Source organism: Scyliorhinus canicula, chromosome 21 (genome assembly GCF_902713615.1).
Source record: "Scyliorhinus canicula chromosome 21, sScyCan1.1, whole genome shotgun sequence".
Lineage (NCBI taxonomy): Eukaryota > Metazoa > Chordata > Chondrichthyes > Carcharhiniformes > Scyliorhinidae > Scyliorhinus > Scyliorhinus canicula.
The window spans coordinates 53,861,803-53,879,260 of record NC_052166.1 but is presented as its reverse complement, the minus strand read 5'-3'; the positions used below and the strand labels follow the sequence as shown (position 1 = coordinate 53,879,260).

The 17,458-nt window shown below is 45.2% G+C and overlaps 1 protein-coding gene across 3 annotated transcripts in view; it reads left to right on the top strand.

Moving 5' to 3' along the window:
- LOC119955411 (disabled homolog 2-interacting protein-like) overlaps positions 1-17,458 on the top strand; it is a 1,014,916-nt gene that overhangs the window by 109,044 nt on the left and 888,414 nt on the right. For all 3 annotated transcript variants that reach the window (XM_038781503.1, XM_038781505.1, XM_038781502.1), the window contains exon 2: positions 4,721-4,842. In XM_038781503.1, the coding sequence (XP_038637431.1) occupies positions 4,721-4,842 (122 nt within the window). The remainder of the gene's footprint in view (positions 1-4,720; positions 4,843-17,458) is intronic.

Genomic DNA, 17,458 nt, shown 5'->3' with positions numbered 1-17,458 from the left:
CTACCCTCGTCTACCTGTTCAGTCACCTTCTCAAAGAACTCGATAAGGTTTGTGAGGCATGACCTACCCTTCACAAAACCATGCTGACTATCCCTAATCATATTATTCCTATCTAGATGATTATAAATCGTATCTTTTATAATCCTCTCCAAGACTTTACCCACCACAGACGTTAGGCTCACCGGCCTATAGTTACTAGGGTTATCTCTACTCCCCTTCTTGAACAAAGGGACCACATTTGCTATCCTCCAGTCCTCTGGCACTATTCCTGTAGCCAATGATGACCTAAAAATCAAAGCCAAAGGCTCAGCAATCTCTTCCCTGGCTTCCCAGAGAATCCTAGGATAAATCCCATCTGGCCCCGGGGACTTATCTATTTTCACCTTGTCCAGAATTGCCAACACTTCTTCCCTACGCACCTCAATGCCATCTATTCTAATAGCCTGGGTCTCAGCATTCTCCTCCACAATATTATCTTTTTCTTGAGTGAATACTGACGAAAAGTATTCATTTAGTATCTCGCTTATCTCCTCAGCCTCCACACACAACTTCCCACCACTGTCCTTGACTGGCCCTACTCTTACCCTAGTCATTCTTTTATTCCTGACATACCTATAGAAAGCTTTTGGGTTTTCCTTGATCCTACCTGCCAAAGACTTCTCATGTCCCCTCCTTGCTCGTCTCAGCTCTCTCTTTAGATCCTTCCTCGCTTCCTTGTAACTATCAAGCGCCCCAACTGAAACTTCACGCCTCATCTTCACATAGGCCTCCTTCTTCCTCTTAACAAGAGATTCCACTTCTTTGGTAAACCACGGTTCCCTCGCTCGACCCCTTCCTCCCTGCCTGACTGGTACGTACTTATCAAGAACATGCAATAGCTGTTCCTTGAACAAGCTCCACATATCCAGTGTGCCCAACCCTTGCAGCCTACTTCTCCAACCAACACATCCTAAGTCATGTCTAATGGCATCATAATTGCCCTTCCCCCAGCTATAACTCTTGCTCTGCGGGGTATACTTATCCCTTTCCATCACTAACGTAAAGGTCACCGAATTGTGGTCACTGTCTCCAAAGTGTTCACCTACCTCCAGATCTAACACCTGGCCTGGTTCATTACCCAAAACCAAATCCAAAGTGGCCTCACCTCTTGTTGGCCTGTCAACATATTGTGTCAGAAAACCCTCCTGCACACATTGTACAAAGAACGACCCATCCAATGTACTCGAACTATATCTTTTCCAGTCAATATTTGGAAAGTTAAAGTCTCCCATAACAACTACCCTGTTACTTTCGCTCTTTTCCAGAATCATCTTCGCCATCCTTTCCTCTACATCTCTAGAACTATTAGGTGGCCTATAGAAAACTCCCAACAGGGTGACCTCTCCTTTCCTGTTTCTAACCTCAGCCCATACTACCTCGGAAGAAGAGTCCCCATCTTGCATCCTTTCTACCACCGTAATACTGTCCTTGACTAGCAGCGCCACACCTCCCCCTCTTTTGCCCCCTTCTCTGACCTTACTAAAGCACCTAAACCCCGGAACCTGCAACAACCATTCCTGTCCCTGCTCTATCCATGTCTCTGAAATGGCCACAACATCGAAGTCCCAGGTACCAACCCATGCTGCCAGTTCCCCTACCTTATTTCGTATACTCCTGGCATTGAAATAGACACACTTCAAACCACAGACCTGAACACTGCCGCCCTCCTGCGAAGTCAAAACTGTGCTCCTGACCTCTCTACTCTCAATCTCTCGCACCCCAAAACTACAATCCAGGTTCCCATGCCCCTGCTGAATTAGTTTAAACCCCCCCAAAGAGTACTAACAAATCTCCCCCCCAGGATATTGGTGCCCCTCAGGTTCAGATGTAGACCATCCTGTCTATAGAGGTCCCACCTTCCCCAGAAAGAGCCCCAGTTATCCAGAAATCTGAATCCCTCCCGCCTGCACCATCCCTGTAGCCACGTGTTTAATTGCTCTCTCTCCCTATTCCTCATCTCACTATCACGTGGCACGGGCAACAACCCAGAGATAACAACTCTGTTTGTTCTCGCTCTGAGCTTCCATCCTAGCTCCCTAAAGGCCTGCCTGACATCCTTGTCCCCTTTCCTACCTATGTCGTTAGTGCCAATGTGGACTACGACTTGGGGCTGCTCCCCCTCCCCTTTAAGGACCCGGAAAACACGATCCGAGACATCACGTACCCTTGCACCTGGGAGGCAACATACCAAACGTGAGTCTCTCTCGCTCCCACAAAATCTCCTATCTGTGCCCCTGACTATTGAGTCCCCAATTACTAATGTTCTACTCCTTTCCCCCCTTCCCTTCTGAGCAACAGGGACAGACTCCGTGCCAGAGGCCCGTACCCCATGGCTTACCCCTGGTAAGTCGTCCCCCCCACAAGTATCCAAAACGGTATACTTGTTACTCAGGGGAACGACCGCAGGGGGTCCCTGCACTGACTGCTTCTTCCCAGTCCCTCTTACAGTTACCCATCTATCTCCAGTCTTTGGTGTAACTACTTCCCTGAAGCTCCTATCTATGACCCCCTCTGCCTCCCGAATGATCCGAAGTTCATCCAGCTCAAGCTCCAGGTCCCTAACACGGTTTTGAGGAGCTGGAGTTGGGTGCACTTCCCACAGATGAAATCAGCAGGGACACTGACGGCGTCCCTCACCTCAAACATTCTGCAGGAGGAGCATTGTACTGCCTTCCCTGACATCCCCTCTAGATTAAAAAAAAACAAGAAAAAGAAAAAGAAAGGAAGAGCTTACCTGATATTACCTCAAACCCTGATCCCGCTGAAAGGTAAGCAAATTTAAAGGCACTCACTCACCTTCACGACAGGCCCCTGCTCCCGCTTCCCAACCACCGTGGGGTGGGGGGGTTGGTTAGAGGAGAAGGTAGGGTGAAGATACGACGAAGAAAGAACAATTTGAACATGGAAGTAATTTCTGATTATGCTGGGATTAGGTTAATGTTTTCTTTCGTGCCAAAATAATGTGCAGGAGCATTTTGCACACTTGTTCTGCCTCTTGCATTGTATAATTAGGGAAGGAAATCTGTCGTCCTTACCTAGTCTGGCCTCCATGTGACCCCAGACCCCAGCAATGTGGTTGACTATTAAATGCCCTCAGGGATGGGCAATAACCGCTGGCCCAGCCAGCGACACCTGCATCCCATAAACGAATAAAAAAAATCAAAGGCAATCTCTACTTAGGCCTGAAGTTTATGCAAATAACCCTCTAAAACAGCTAGTGCCAGGAAAACATTCGTAAACACCTGCATTTTTAAAAAAGAAGTACCATTTTAATATATTGACAGGCTGGTTGTTGCAATCCTGGCACGAGCTCCATTCTTTGGTATCCCTTCACCATCCCAATCCCCACCAGCAATCCAACTTCTAATACCTTTCTGACCTCCAAGGCCCCAATTACCCCCTAGTTTAGGGGCAATTACCCCGTAGCTCATCCGAAGCCCTGATCTCCCTTCCTGATGATGATCTCTCTCTACCCCCCCTCCCTCCCAATGCTAATATCTCCTTCCCTGATCTTAACTGTCTCTTGCTTTGGGCCATTTGACATCTATGAACCCAACCTCACCCTTGCTTGTGGGCTGCTGTACTAGTAGCAACTAAAACCTGCAGCATTGTCTTCAGTAATGATGACTGAGGTCCATATCTTGCACATCTCAGACCTCAACATTTTTGTGCAGCATAATTAGGCTGAGTGAGATTGGAAGGGGGGGGGGGGGGGGGTTTCAACAAATGGGCCCTCCCTAATTTTCTTTTTTGGGGGGCAAATCAATCTTTTATCTTCTTGGTTATGAACCCTTTTACATGCACAACTTGGACAACATTAGTTTGAAAACAATGTGAATTGGTGGAACAAAATAATGTTACCCCAACGCTCATCAAAGGAATGAGTGAAGTCAAAACTTCTTTATAAATTTAATATTGCAATTCTATGAAGATGGAATTTCAAGAAGGCATTGAGTAACATGTGAAATCTCTTGCACATAGGCAAAATCAGTTTCCATTTTCATCCCAAGCTGTGCTTTATCTGCAGCAATTTTTAATTATAAAGTAAATTCTTGAATGCTTTTACCATCTGTGTTCTCTTCTGGCATCTCTTGCATTAATATACAGAGTACAGGAAAAAGGTTTTGTTTTAGGGACCCCATCTTTCAGCCTTGATCCTATCTGTGGCATTCTATATGCATCTTCTTCCATGAGTGCCATCTCACTTTCGCACACAACCTCTCTTGCTGTCTTATTGATACAAGTACGGCCAAGCTCAGTGTTGCTCTGAACTTGTTCCTTAAACTCTCCACAAATCTCACCACACAGCCTATTGCTTAAATGTATAGAATCATAACATTTTTAAACCTCTCTCGGATAAGGTCATGAAATCACTGAAACCCGATTTACCTTGTTTTCCTTTGCTCTTTGCAACCTTGGTATCCAATATTATGAGCATTAGCTTTTAACCTTTGCTTAATCAAATAGATGCTCGTTAGAGATTGCTGAAGTGAATGAATTCCCCTGATGTACCCTTTGAACTTGTTTTAATCCCTATTAAAATTATAATTATTGCTTTGGCTGAAGTGAAAGCAAGTAACGACCTCATAAAGAATAATTATTTTAATATTTTTGTCAGATCAATTTGCTTAGATATGCTCATCTCTTTTATAATGTGGAAAATGTTCAATCTGTGTTTCAGATGTAAGAGGTCCTCCCACACATAGAATATCTTGTGGAAAATCGCATTATGAGCGTGCAGTATGGAACACCAAATTTTGTGTTGTCACGGATGGTCAGTTGCTGTTGTTGGATAAAGAGGAGGTATGTGCAAGTTTAATTTGAGAAGATAATTTATTATTGTGAATGTTATGCACCTCAAATAATACCTTTTATGTTGAATTAACTTGTATTGCTATTTGAAATAGGAATGATGAGCATTAATTGGGTGGGAATGTTAAACTATAAGGATCAGAAATATCTCAGATTCAATTTTTCTTTTGAGTTGAATTAGCTGATCTTAGCGGGAGCATGTGTTGGTGTAAGGGATGGATTCATTATGCCCGCTGTGAGGATGCTTGGCAGCCTTCCAGGACCAGGATGTTGACTGGGACATAAAGCGGCAGGTGTTCAGACTGAGGCGTTCTCATACACCTTGCTGACTTTCCCAGCCGCTTATCTCTCCTAGACTTGTTTACTACACTATAAATATGAGGCCTTTTTGCTCGTCCGTTGGACTTCACCTTGGACCCGAGTCGCGACAGGTGCCAGGAGCTGAATCTCAAAGCCGCCGTCGACACCGGCGAGCTGATGGGCGAGAGATTCTTGTGTTGTATTCTTATCTTATATTATTATTATATTATATTCTTCTATCGTATTATTCTTATCAATAAGGTAGAGTAGATGAACTACTGTCATTGTTCTCTTAATTACATTGTATCCGAATCACAAAGATCCCTTGGAGTAATCAGAGGCAGTTGGATACCATGAATTTCAGTTCTCGGATAAATCAGACAGACTTCCAGTGACCCCTGTTGAAAGATATTTGTATGGCTATTGGATGAGGACAAGTTCTCACTGAACAATGTATTGCTCCTATACACAATGGCGGATAAGATGGATTTGATCTTTTTCACGTCATCACTTCCCTTGCTAGAACTCTGCACATAATCCACACTGTTCAGTACTGTATAAGCTGGTGAGGCTTAAATAGCCTGACAAAATTTGCTGAATTAACATGAGTAAGTGAGGTGCTGGAGGACCACTGATAACACACTAAGAAACAGTGGCCAAGATTTTCATCCTCAAGACATATAATAGGAATCAGGAAGATTTCCGGCTCATTCTGGTCACTTCGGGAGAAAGTGCCTGCAAAGTTGGAATCTTCATTGCTAGGGAGATGGGTGCGGGCGTCAGTTGTGCTAGTTGACTCAAGAACAAGTTTGAAGGCCACAGAGGCTGCCAGGTGCAGAGGTGGGTTGTTTAACCATCTTGGTGCAGTGGGATTCATCCCAATTAAAATAAAAACACAAAGAATCTCCAGCCTTCACCTCTCATACAGGACACCCTCTCACCCTCCACACCCTTTCACCCTCCAAACATTCTCCATCTCCCATTCATGTCACATTATGCTCCCTCTGCCAAGCTCTGCCCTTCCACTCCCACTTATAGTCCCTCATCCCCCAATACCAAGTTATGGCACTTTCTTGTTCATTGGAAATATACACTGTATAATGAACTATTATACAATAGTATTATACAATACAACCCAAGGATCTATTTTGTTTGTTTAAAAACCTATGTCCAAAGGAAAACATTGCTTGCTTGACGCATCTGACTCTCTGGTCTCTGCTGTCAGTTTCACAATGTTATTTACACAGCATTAATGGTTTGAGGTTATTGTGGTCTTTGTTATTGGTACTTTAAAGTATTGAAGTATTTGTTGCATTTTAGTGAAATAGCTTTGAATAAACTACAAATATCACAATCGGGTTCATTGGTTCTATATCATGTATTAGAACATAAGAACTAGGAGCAGGAGTAGGCCATCTGGCCCCTCGAGCCTGCTCCGCCATTCAATGAAATCATGGCTCATCTTTTGTGGACTCAGCTCCACTTTCCGGCCCGAACACCATAACCCTTAATCCCTTTATTCTTCAAAAAAACTATCTATCTTTATCTTAAAAACATTTAATGAAGGAGCCTCTACTGCTTCACTGGGCAAGGAATTCCATAGATTCACAACCCTTTGGGTAAAGAAATTCCTCCTAAACTCAGTCCTAAAATCTACTTCCCCTTATTTTGAGGCTATGCCCCCTAGTTCTGCTTTCACCTGCCAGTGGAAACAACCTGCCCGCATCTATCCTATCTATTCCCTTCATAATTTTATATGTTTCTATAAGAACCCCCCCTCATCCTTCTAAATTCCAACGAATACAGTCCCAGTCTACTCAACCTCTCCTCGTAATCCAACCCCTTCAACTCTGGGATTAACCTAGTGAATCTCCTCTGCATACCCTCCAGTGCCAGTACGTCCTTTCTCAAGTAAGGAGATCAAAACTGAACACAATACTCCAGGTGTGGCCTCACAAACACCGTATACAATTGCAGTATAACTTCCCTAGTCTTAAACTCCATCCCTCTAGCAATGAAGGACAAAATTCCATTTGCCTTCTAAATCACCTGTTGTACCTGTAAACCAACTTTTTGCGACTCATGCACAAGCACACCCAGGTCTCTCTGCACAGCAGCATTTTTTAATATTTTATCATTTAAATAATAATCCCATTTGCTGTTATTCCTACCAGAATGGATAACCTCACATTTGTCAACATTGTATTCCATCTGCCAGATCCTAGCCCATTCACTTAACCTATCCAAATCCCTCTGCAGACTTCCAGTATCCTCTGCACTTTTCGCTTTACCACTCATCTTAATGTCATCTGCAAACTTGGACACATTGCCCTTGGTCCCAAACTCCAAATCATCTATGTAAATTGTGAACAATTGTGGGCCCAACACTGATCCCTGAGGGACACCACTAGCTATTGATTGCCAACCAGAGAAACACCCATTAATCCCCACTCTTTGCTTTCTATTAATTAACCAATCCTCTATCCATGCTATTACTTTACCCTTAATGCCATGCATCTTTATATCATGCAGCAACCTTTTGTGTGGCACCTTGTCAAAGGCTTTCTGGAAATCCAGATATACAACATTCTTTGGCTCCCCGTTATCTACTGCACTGGTAAAGCCCTCAAAAAATTCCACTAAATTAGTTAGGCATGACCTGCCCTTTATGAACCCATGCTGCGTCTGCCCAATGGGACAATTTCTATCCAGATGCCTTGCTATTTCTTCCTTGATGATAGATTCCAGCATCTTCCCTCCTACCGAAGTTAAGCTCACTGGCCTATAATTACCCGCTCTCTGCCCTACCTCCTTTTTTAAACAGTGGTGTCACGTTTGCTAATTTCCAATCCGCCGGGACCACCCGAGAGTCTAGTGAATTTTGGTAAATTATCACTAGTGCATAATTTGCAATTTCCCGAGCCATCTCTTTTAGCACTCTGGGATGCATTCCATCAGGGCCATGAGACCTGTCGACCTTTAGCTTAATTAACTTTCCCATCACTACCTCCTTAGTAATAACAATCCTCTCAAGCTCCTCACCTGTCATAGCCTCATTTCAATCAGTCACTGGCATGTTATTTGTGTCTTCCACTGTGAAGACCGACCCAAAAAACCTGTTCAGTTCCTCAGCCATTTCCTCATCTCCCATTATTAAAACTCCCTTCTCATCCTCTAAAGGACCAATATTTACCTTAACCACTCTTTCTTGTTTTATTTGTAGAAACTTTTACTATCTGTTTTTATATTCTGAGCAAGTTTACTCTCATAATCTATCTTACTCTTCTTTATAGCTTTTTTAGTAGCTTTCTGTTGGCCCCTAAAAATTTCCCAGTCTCCTAGTCTCCCACTAATCTTTGCCACTTTGTATGCTTTTTCCTTCAATTTGATACTCTCCCTTATTTCCTTAGATATCCACGGTCGATTTTCCCTCTTTCTACCGTCCTTCCTTTTTGTTGGTACAAACCTTTGCTGAGTACTGTGAAAAATCGCTTGGAAGGTTCTCCACTGTTCCTCAACTGTTCCACCATAAAGTCTTTGCTCCCAGTCTACCGTAGCTAGTTCTTCTCTCATCCCATTGTAATCTCCTTTGTTTAAGCACAAAACACGAGTCTTTGATTTTACCTTCTCACCCTCCATCTCTATTTTAAATTCCACCATATTGTGATCGCTCCTTCCGAGAGGATCCCTAACTATGAGATCATGAATCAATCCTGTCTCATTACACAGGACAAGATCTAGGACCGCTTGTTCCCTCGTAGATTCCATTACATACTGTTCTAGGAAACTATTGTGGATACATTCTATAAACTCCTCATCAAGGCTGCCTTGACCGACCTGGTTAAACCAATCGACATGTAGATTAAAATTCCCCATCATAACTGCTGTACCATTTCTACATGCATCCATTATTTCTTTGTTTATTGCCTGCCCCACCATAATGTTACTATTTGGTGGCCTATAGACTCCTCCTATCAGTGACTTTTTCGCCTTACTATTCCTGATTTCTACGCAAATGGATTCAACCTTATCCTCCATGGCACCGATGTCATCCCTTACTATTGCCTGGATGTCATCCTTAAATAGCAGAGCTACACCACCTCCCTTACCATCCTCTCTGTTCTACCGAATAGTTTGATACCCTGGGATATTTAACTCCCAGTCGTGACCATCCTTTAACCATGTTTCAGTAATGGCCACTAAATCATAGTCATTCATGATGATTTGCGCCATCAACTCATTTACCTTATTCCGAATACTACGAGCATTCAGGTAAAGTACACTTATGTTGGCTTTTTTTATCTCTGTTTTGAATCTTAACACCTCATATACCTCGTATAGTGGGTTAATGGACATGTAAGTGCCTCAGCTTAGCTTTGGGGCATGAGGGGCCATAAGGGGTGGATGGAAAGGCAAGCTTGGCATGGGGGCAATGAGGAGGACCTTTATCAATTTACCTCTTTAAAAAGTCCCCTCATGCAGATGAGGGTTCAAGTCCTCTGAGAGGCTGTGAATCATGATTCTTTTAAAACCTGGCTACATGAAAATTGCAGAGGCGTATGACATGCCTGTCCCCTGCAATGGAGCCAGCCAGGTTGGGAGTGTGTGTTTTGACAGGAACGAGCCCGTACCCTTGAAAGGCACTCATTAATGGGCCAGGAATTGGGACAAGCGTGCCATTTTTAAGGTGCTCCCGAGTCATCCTGATTTGGTAGAATCCAGACCAATATCTTTAGGAGAGGTGGTAAGAATATTGGATGTTAGTACAGAAGGGTGCTTAACAAAGTGACGTACTTGCCTATTGTCTAAAAAAAATGTGAATTGAGGCAGAATGCCACTTTTATTATTGTTCCAGAAACATGAAGGGTATATAGTTATAAAAGTTGAGACCATAATTCTATACAATGAGCCCTGTTCCCAGTGAAATTCTGATCACCTAATTTTCCCTCCTGGCTATTAAGTTAGCTGTTGCTAACATGCTTCTCACCTCGGGTAATGACCCCGATTTTCAAATTTGCCATCATTATTTATCTTGTCAAAATGAAACCTTGACCCCTAAGTTCTTGCCACCAAATTCTCCATTTACAACCCCCTTTACTTCTTGGGTCTTAAAATGCTTTTGCGGTACTTTTGCTCCCCAACCACCCCTTGTGAGCATGGTAAACTACCTCTGCTCATCCTTCTTGAACTATCTGCTGCCTCTGACATGCTTGATCACACCATTCTCCTCCAATGCCTCTCCACTGTTGTCTAGCTGGGTGGGACTGCAGTCACCTGGCTCCTTCCATTTTTATTAAGATGTAGCCAGCGAATGATATGCAATGACTCCTCCTTCCTGCATCGTTACCTTTGGTGTCCCCCAAAGAATCTATCCATGGCTCCCCTTTTATTTCATTTCATATTTTTGATGTACATGCCATTACCCCCCCAGCTCCATCATCTGACAACACCGTCATATTCCACATATGCATTGACACTCACTCTAACTAATTATCACCGTACTTTGTTTTTTAAAGATATTTTATTCTAAACAGGCACAGCATCAACAAAAACAACAGTCCAACAGACAGTACAATTTTCCCCCTTTTAATTCCCCCCACCCCCCACACGACAACCAGTTTCTCAAATAAAGCCTTCACCGCCCTCCGAATCTCTCTTCTGACCCCCTTCTCCTCCCGGAGAAAGGCCCCCACTATCCTGGACAATGTCTCGAACACCGCCTCCCCAAAACTCTCCAACATCTCGCAGTATGATTCGTCCGCCCCTGCCCACACTTCTCACACCCATCTGCCACTCCCGAGAAGAACCCACACAGCCCACATGTCATGCTTACCCTGTACACCACTTTGAACTGAACCAAGCTCATTCTCTCACAGGAGAAAGTCTCACAGGAGAACCAACTGATTCAAGAACAGTTTTTTCCCTGCTGCCATCAGACTTTTGAATAGACCTATCTCGTGTTAAGTTGACCTTTTCTCTGCACCCTAGCTATGACTGTAACATTACATTCTGTAGTCTCTCCTTTCCCTATGTACGGCATGCGTTGTCTGCGTAGCATGCAAGAAACAATACTTTTCACTGTATACTAATACATGTGACAATAAATCAAATAAATCATGTTGAGTTCACTCGCTGCATCGCCTTACACCAGAGTCCCCATCCTATCTCCCTCCCCAACCCCTCCTCCCAATTTCACTTTATTCTTCTCACCAGTGCCTTGCCCTGCTCTTTCAATCATTCGTATATGTCCCCAACCCTGCCCTCCCCCAAGTCATAAGAACATAAGAACTAGGAGCAGGAGTAGGCCACCTGGCCCCTCGAGCCTGCTCCGCCATTCAATTAGATCATGGCTGATCTTTTGTGGACTCAGCTCCACTTTCCGGCCCGAACACCATAACCCTTAATCCCTTTATTCTTCAAAAAACTATCTATCTTTACCGTAAAAACATGTAATGAAGAAGCCTCAACTGCTTCACTGGGCAAGGAATTCCATAGATTCACAACCCTTTGGGTGAAGAAGTTCCTCCTAAACTCAGTTCTAAATCTACTTCCCCTTATTTTGAGGCTATGCCCCCTAGTTCTGCTGTCACCCGCCAGTGGAAACAACCTGCCCGCATCTATCCTATCTATTCCCTTCATAATTTTAAATGTTTCTATAAGATCCCCCCTCATCCTTCTAAATTCCAACGAGTACAGTCCCAGTCTACTCAACCTCTCCTCATAATCCAACCCCTTCAGCTCTGGGATTAACCTAGTGAATCTTCTCTGCACACCCTCCAGCGCCAGTACGTCCTTTCTCAAGTAAGGAGACCAAAACTGAACACAATACTCCAGGTGTGGCCGCACTAACACCTTATACAATTGCAACATAACCTCCCTAGTCTTAAACTCCATCCCTCTAGCAATGAAGGACAAAATTCCATTTGCCTTCTTAATCACCTGTTGCACTTGTAAACCAACCTTCTGTGACTCATGCACTAGCACACCCAAGTCTCTCTGAACAGCGGCATGCTTTAATATTTTATCGTTTAAATAATAATCCCGTTTGCTGTTATTCCTACCAAAATGGATAACCTCACATTTGTCAACATTGTATTCCATCTGCCAGACCCGAGCCCATTCACTTAACCTATCCAAATCCCTCTGCAGACTTCCAGTATCCTCTGCACTTTTTGCTTTACCACTCATCTTAGTGTCATCTGCAAACTTGGACACATTGCCCTTGGTCCCCAACTCCAAATCATCAATGTAAATTGTGAACAATTGTGGGCCCAACACGGATCCCTGAGGGACACCACTAGCTACTGATTGCCAACCAGAGAAACACCCATTTATCCCAACTCTTTGCTTTCTATTAATTAACCAATCCTCTATCCATGCTACTACTTTACCCTTAATGCCATGCATCTTTATCTCATGCAGCAACCTTTTGTGTGGCACCTTGTCAAAGGCTTTCTGGAAATCCAGATATACCACATCCATCGGCTCCCCGTTATCTACTGCACTGGTAATGTCCTCAAAAAATTCCACTAAATTAGTTAGGCATGACCTGCCTTTTACGAATCCATGCTGCGTCTGCCCAATGGGACAATTTCTATCCAGATGCCTCGCAATTTCTTCCTTGATGATAGATTCCAGCATCTTCCCTATTACCGAAGTTAAACTCACTGGCCTATAATTTCCTGCTTTCTGCCTACCTCCTTTTTTAAACAGTGGCGTCACGTTTGCTAACTTCCAATCCACCGGGACCACCCCAGAGTCTAGTGAATTTCGGTAAATTATCACTAGTGCATCTGCAATTTCCCTAGCCATCTCTTTTAGCACTCTGGGATGCATTCCATCAGGGCCAGGAGACTTGTCTACCTTTAGCCCCATTAGCTTGCCGATCACTCCCTCCTTAGTGATAACAATCCTCTCAAGGTCCTCACCTGTCATAGCCTCATTTCTATCAGTCGCTGGCATGTTATTTGTGTCTTCCACTGTGAAGACCGACCCAAAAAACCTGTTCAGTTCCTCAGCCATTTCCTCATTTCCCATTATTAAAACTCCCTTCTCATCCTCTAAAGGACCAATATTTACCTTAGCCACTCTTTTTTGTCTTATATATTTGTAAAAACTTTTACTGTCTGTTTTTATATTCTGAGCAAGTTTACTCTCATACTCTATCTTACTCTTCTTTATAGCTTTTTTAGTAGCTTTCTGTTGCCCCCTAAAGATTTTCCAGTCCTCTAATCTCCCAGCAATCTTTGCCACTTTATATGCTTTTTCCTTCAATTTGATACTCTCCCTTATTTCCTTAGATATCCACGGTCGATTTTCCCTCTTTCTTCCGTCCTTCCTTTTTGTTGGTATAAACCTTTGCTGAGCACTGTGAAAAATCGCTTGGAAGGTTCTCCACTGTTCCTCAACTGTTCCACCAAAAAGTCTTAGCTCCCAGTCTACCTTAGCTAGTTCTTCTCTCATCCCCTTGTAATCTCCTTTGTTTAAACACAAAACACTAGTATTTGATTTTACTTTCTCACCCTCCATCTGTATTTTAAATTCCACCATATTGTGATCACTCCTTCCAAGAGGATCCCTAACTATGAAATCATGAATCAATCCTGTCTCATTACACAAGACAAGATCTAGGACCGCTTGTTCCCTCGTAGGTTCCATTACATACTGTTCTTGGAAACTATCGCGGATACATTCTATAAACTCCTCCTCACGGTTGCCTTGACCGACCTGGTTAAACCAATCGACATGTAGATTAAAATCCCCCATGATAACTGCTGTACCATTTCTACATGCATCAGTTATTTCTTTGTTTATTGCCTGCCCCACCATCTCGTTACTATTTGGTAGCCGATAGACTACTCCTATCAGTGACTTTTTCGCCTTACTATTCCTGATTTCCACCCAAATGGATTCAACCTTATCCTCCATAGCACCGATGTCATCCCTTACTATTGCCCGGATGTCATCCTTAAATAACAGAGCAACACCACCTCCCTTACCATCCACTCTGTCCTTCCGGATAGTTTGATACCCTCGGATATTTAACTCCCAGTCGTGACCATCCTTTAACCATGTTTCAGTAATGGCCACTAAATCATAGTCATTTACGATGATTTGTGCCACCAACTCATTTACTTTATTCCGAATACTACGAGCATTCAGGTAAAGTACACTTATGTTGGTTGTTTTACCTCTGTTTTGAATCTTAACATCTCCAGTTTTATTCCTTTTGTTATTACTGGGCCTATTCACTGTGCTCCCCTCAGTCACTGTACCTTGTACTGTCGCCCTTATGGATTTCTGACTATGTCTTCTCTGCCTTGCACTTTTCCCCTTACTTCCTTTTGTTTCTGTCCCTGTTTTACTACCTTCCAACTTCCAGCATTGGTTCCCATCCCCCTGCCACATTAGTTTAAACCCTCCCCAACAGCTCTAGAAAACACCCCCCCTAGGACATCGGTTCCAGTCCTGCCCAAGTGCAGACCGTCCGGTTTGTACTGGTCCCACCTCCCCCAGAACCGGTCCCAATGCCCCAGGAATTTGAATCCCTCCCTCTTGCACCATCTCTCGAGCCACGCATTCATCCTATCTATCCTGACATTCCTACTCTGACTAGCTCGTGGCACTGGTAGCAATCCTGAGATTACTACCTTTGAGGTCCTACTTTTTAGTTTAACTCCTAACTCCCTGAATTCCGCTTGTAGGACCTCACCCCGTTTTTTACCTATATCGTTGGTGCCTATGTGCACCACGACAGCTGGCTGTTCACCCTCACCCCCCAGAATGTCCTGCAGCCGCTTCCGAGACATCCTTGACCCTTGCACCAGGGAGGCAACATACCATCCTGGAGTCTCGATTGCGTCCACAGAACCGCCTGTCTATTCCCCTTACGATCGAGTCCCCTATCACTATAGCCCTGCCATTTTTCTTCCTGCCCTGCTGTGCAGCAGAGCCAGCCACGGTGCCATGAACCTGGCTGCTGCTGCCTTCCCCTGGTGAGCCATCGTCCTCAACTGTATCCAAAGCGGTATATCTGTTTTGCAGGGAGATGACCGCAGGGGACACCTGCACTGCCTTCCTACTCTTGCTCTTTCTTTTGGTCACCCATTTTCTATCTCCCTCAGTAACCTTCACCTGCGATGTGACCAACTCGCTAAACGTGCTATCCACGACCTCCTCAGCATCGCGGATGCTCCAAAGTGAGTCCATCCGCAGCTCCAGAGCCGTCAAGCGGTCTAACAGAGCTGCAACTGAACACACTTCTTGACAGTGGACATGTCCCTGAGCTCCCACATCGCACACGAGGAGCATGACACGGGTCTGGGATCTCCTGCCATGTCTTAAACCCTTGGTAAACTTAAACAACTAGAATTTCAAAATAAAAATAAATAAATTAGACAATGAAAAGAAAAAGAGAGACTACTTACCAGTCACTTACCAGGGTTAAAGGGCACCTCCTCACACTCTGCACCGAATTACCTCACTGCACCAAATTACCAAGTTTCAATCCTCGACTCTGTATGAGTCTCACTCCGGATGTGTCTCCTGGAAAGTCATCAGGGAGCAACAGTTGCTCCATTAACATAGTTCCGGTAGTTGGGGAACATCAGCAGCTCCTTTTGCGCAAAGTCCCACACCTGCCTATATCTATACTCACTCCCCCTCAGTAATAAAACCTCTCCTGCAGCCCGGCTAATCCAACAAACTTCCCCTCTGAGAACATATCCCTAACCTGCCCCAACCCCATCTCCCTCAACTTGCCATACATCCCCCCCCCCGACTTAAAGCTATGGTTCGCACACAGTTGGCGCGATTCTCCGTAAAGGCTGCCGTGAAACTGGCCGTGTTTCACGGCAGCCTCCGCGCCCCCTCCCGGGACCCGATTCTCCCCCCCCGGGCGGGGCTAGCAGTGGGGACCCGTGAAGCACGGCATCGCGGCCTTAGCGACCGTCATCTCCCTCGGCCGCCTCGCGGACTGATCCTGCGGGGCGGCGGAGGGTGAAAGAGTGCGTCCGTTACGGACGCACAGCCCTGGATGCCCAGAACGGGGCAAGCAGGTGTGTTTGCTGCCGTAAAAACGGCTGTAAAGGCCTGGGAACTCGGCGAGCAGCGATTCGTGTCTTTTGGGGGGGGGGGGGGTGTGGTGTGTGAAAAATGTCGGGGACGCCCTCCCGCTATTCTGCGACCCGTCGTGGGCAGCGGAGAATCGTGCCCAGTGGCTTCAGCCATTTTAAGTTAAGCAACTTAAAATGCCTCCTGAACTGGTTCCGCATCCTAATAGTCGGCAATCGACTCTATCACTGGATTCCCCGTATCGTTCCGCTCGATGCCCCCCACCCCCCCGCCAATGCCTCACCTTCTCCAAATTCGCAGCCCAGTAATAATACATCAGGTTTGGGAGCGACAACCCCCCTTTCTGCCTCTTCATCCTCGGTACTGTCGATCGCCAGCCGAGCAGGATTCTCTGGCGTGCGATTAGGGAAGCGAAAGCAAGGGCGTTTGCTCCCTTCCCCATGTGTAGCTCTGGCTGCTCCGAAACCCTGAAGATTGCCACTATTGGGCATGGCTTCACCCTCACCCCCACAACCTTGGACATTGCCTCAGAGAACCTAGCAAGTTTGGGGCAAGTCCAAAACATGTGGGTGTGGTTGGCTGGGCCCCTCTGGCACCGTTCACATTTGCCCTCCACCTCCGGTAGGAACCTGTTCATTCGGGTTCTGGTCAGGTGAGCTCTGTGCATCACTGAGCTGTATTACGCTTAGCCTTGCACAGGAGGAAGTGGAGCTCACCCTGCTCAGTGTTTCGCTCCAGAGTCCCCATCCTACCTCTGTCCCCAGTTCGTCCTCCCATTTTTGTCTGGTCCCGTCCAGTGGTGTTCGGGTTCTGTCCAGTAGCTGTCCGTATATTTTCCCACATAGCCCCCTGTTCCCGTTGCTTGTGCCTATCAGGTCCTCTAGTAGTGTGCTTTCTTGGGCCCCTTTTGGGTTCACTGGGAATGTCTCGCTTTTGCCCAGGTTAAGTTTGTAGCCTGAGAAGGTTCCAAAATCTTTCAGTATTTGCAGTATTGCCTTCAGTCCCTCCTGTGGCTTTGAGACATAGAGGAGCAGGTCATCTGCATCTGCATCTGTCTCCTCCCCGTATTCCCTTTCAGCTTTTTGCGTCCCGCAGGGCTATCGCCAGGGGTTCGATCATTAGCACGAACAAGAGTGGGGACAGGGGGCAGCCCTGTCTTGTTCCTCTCTGTAGCTGAAAGTATTCAGAACTGGTGGTGTTAGTTCGGACACTCGCTTTGGGAGCGTTGTACAGG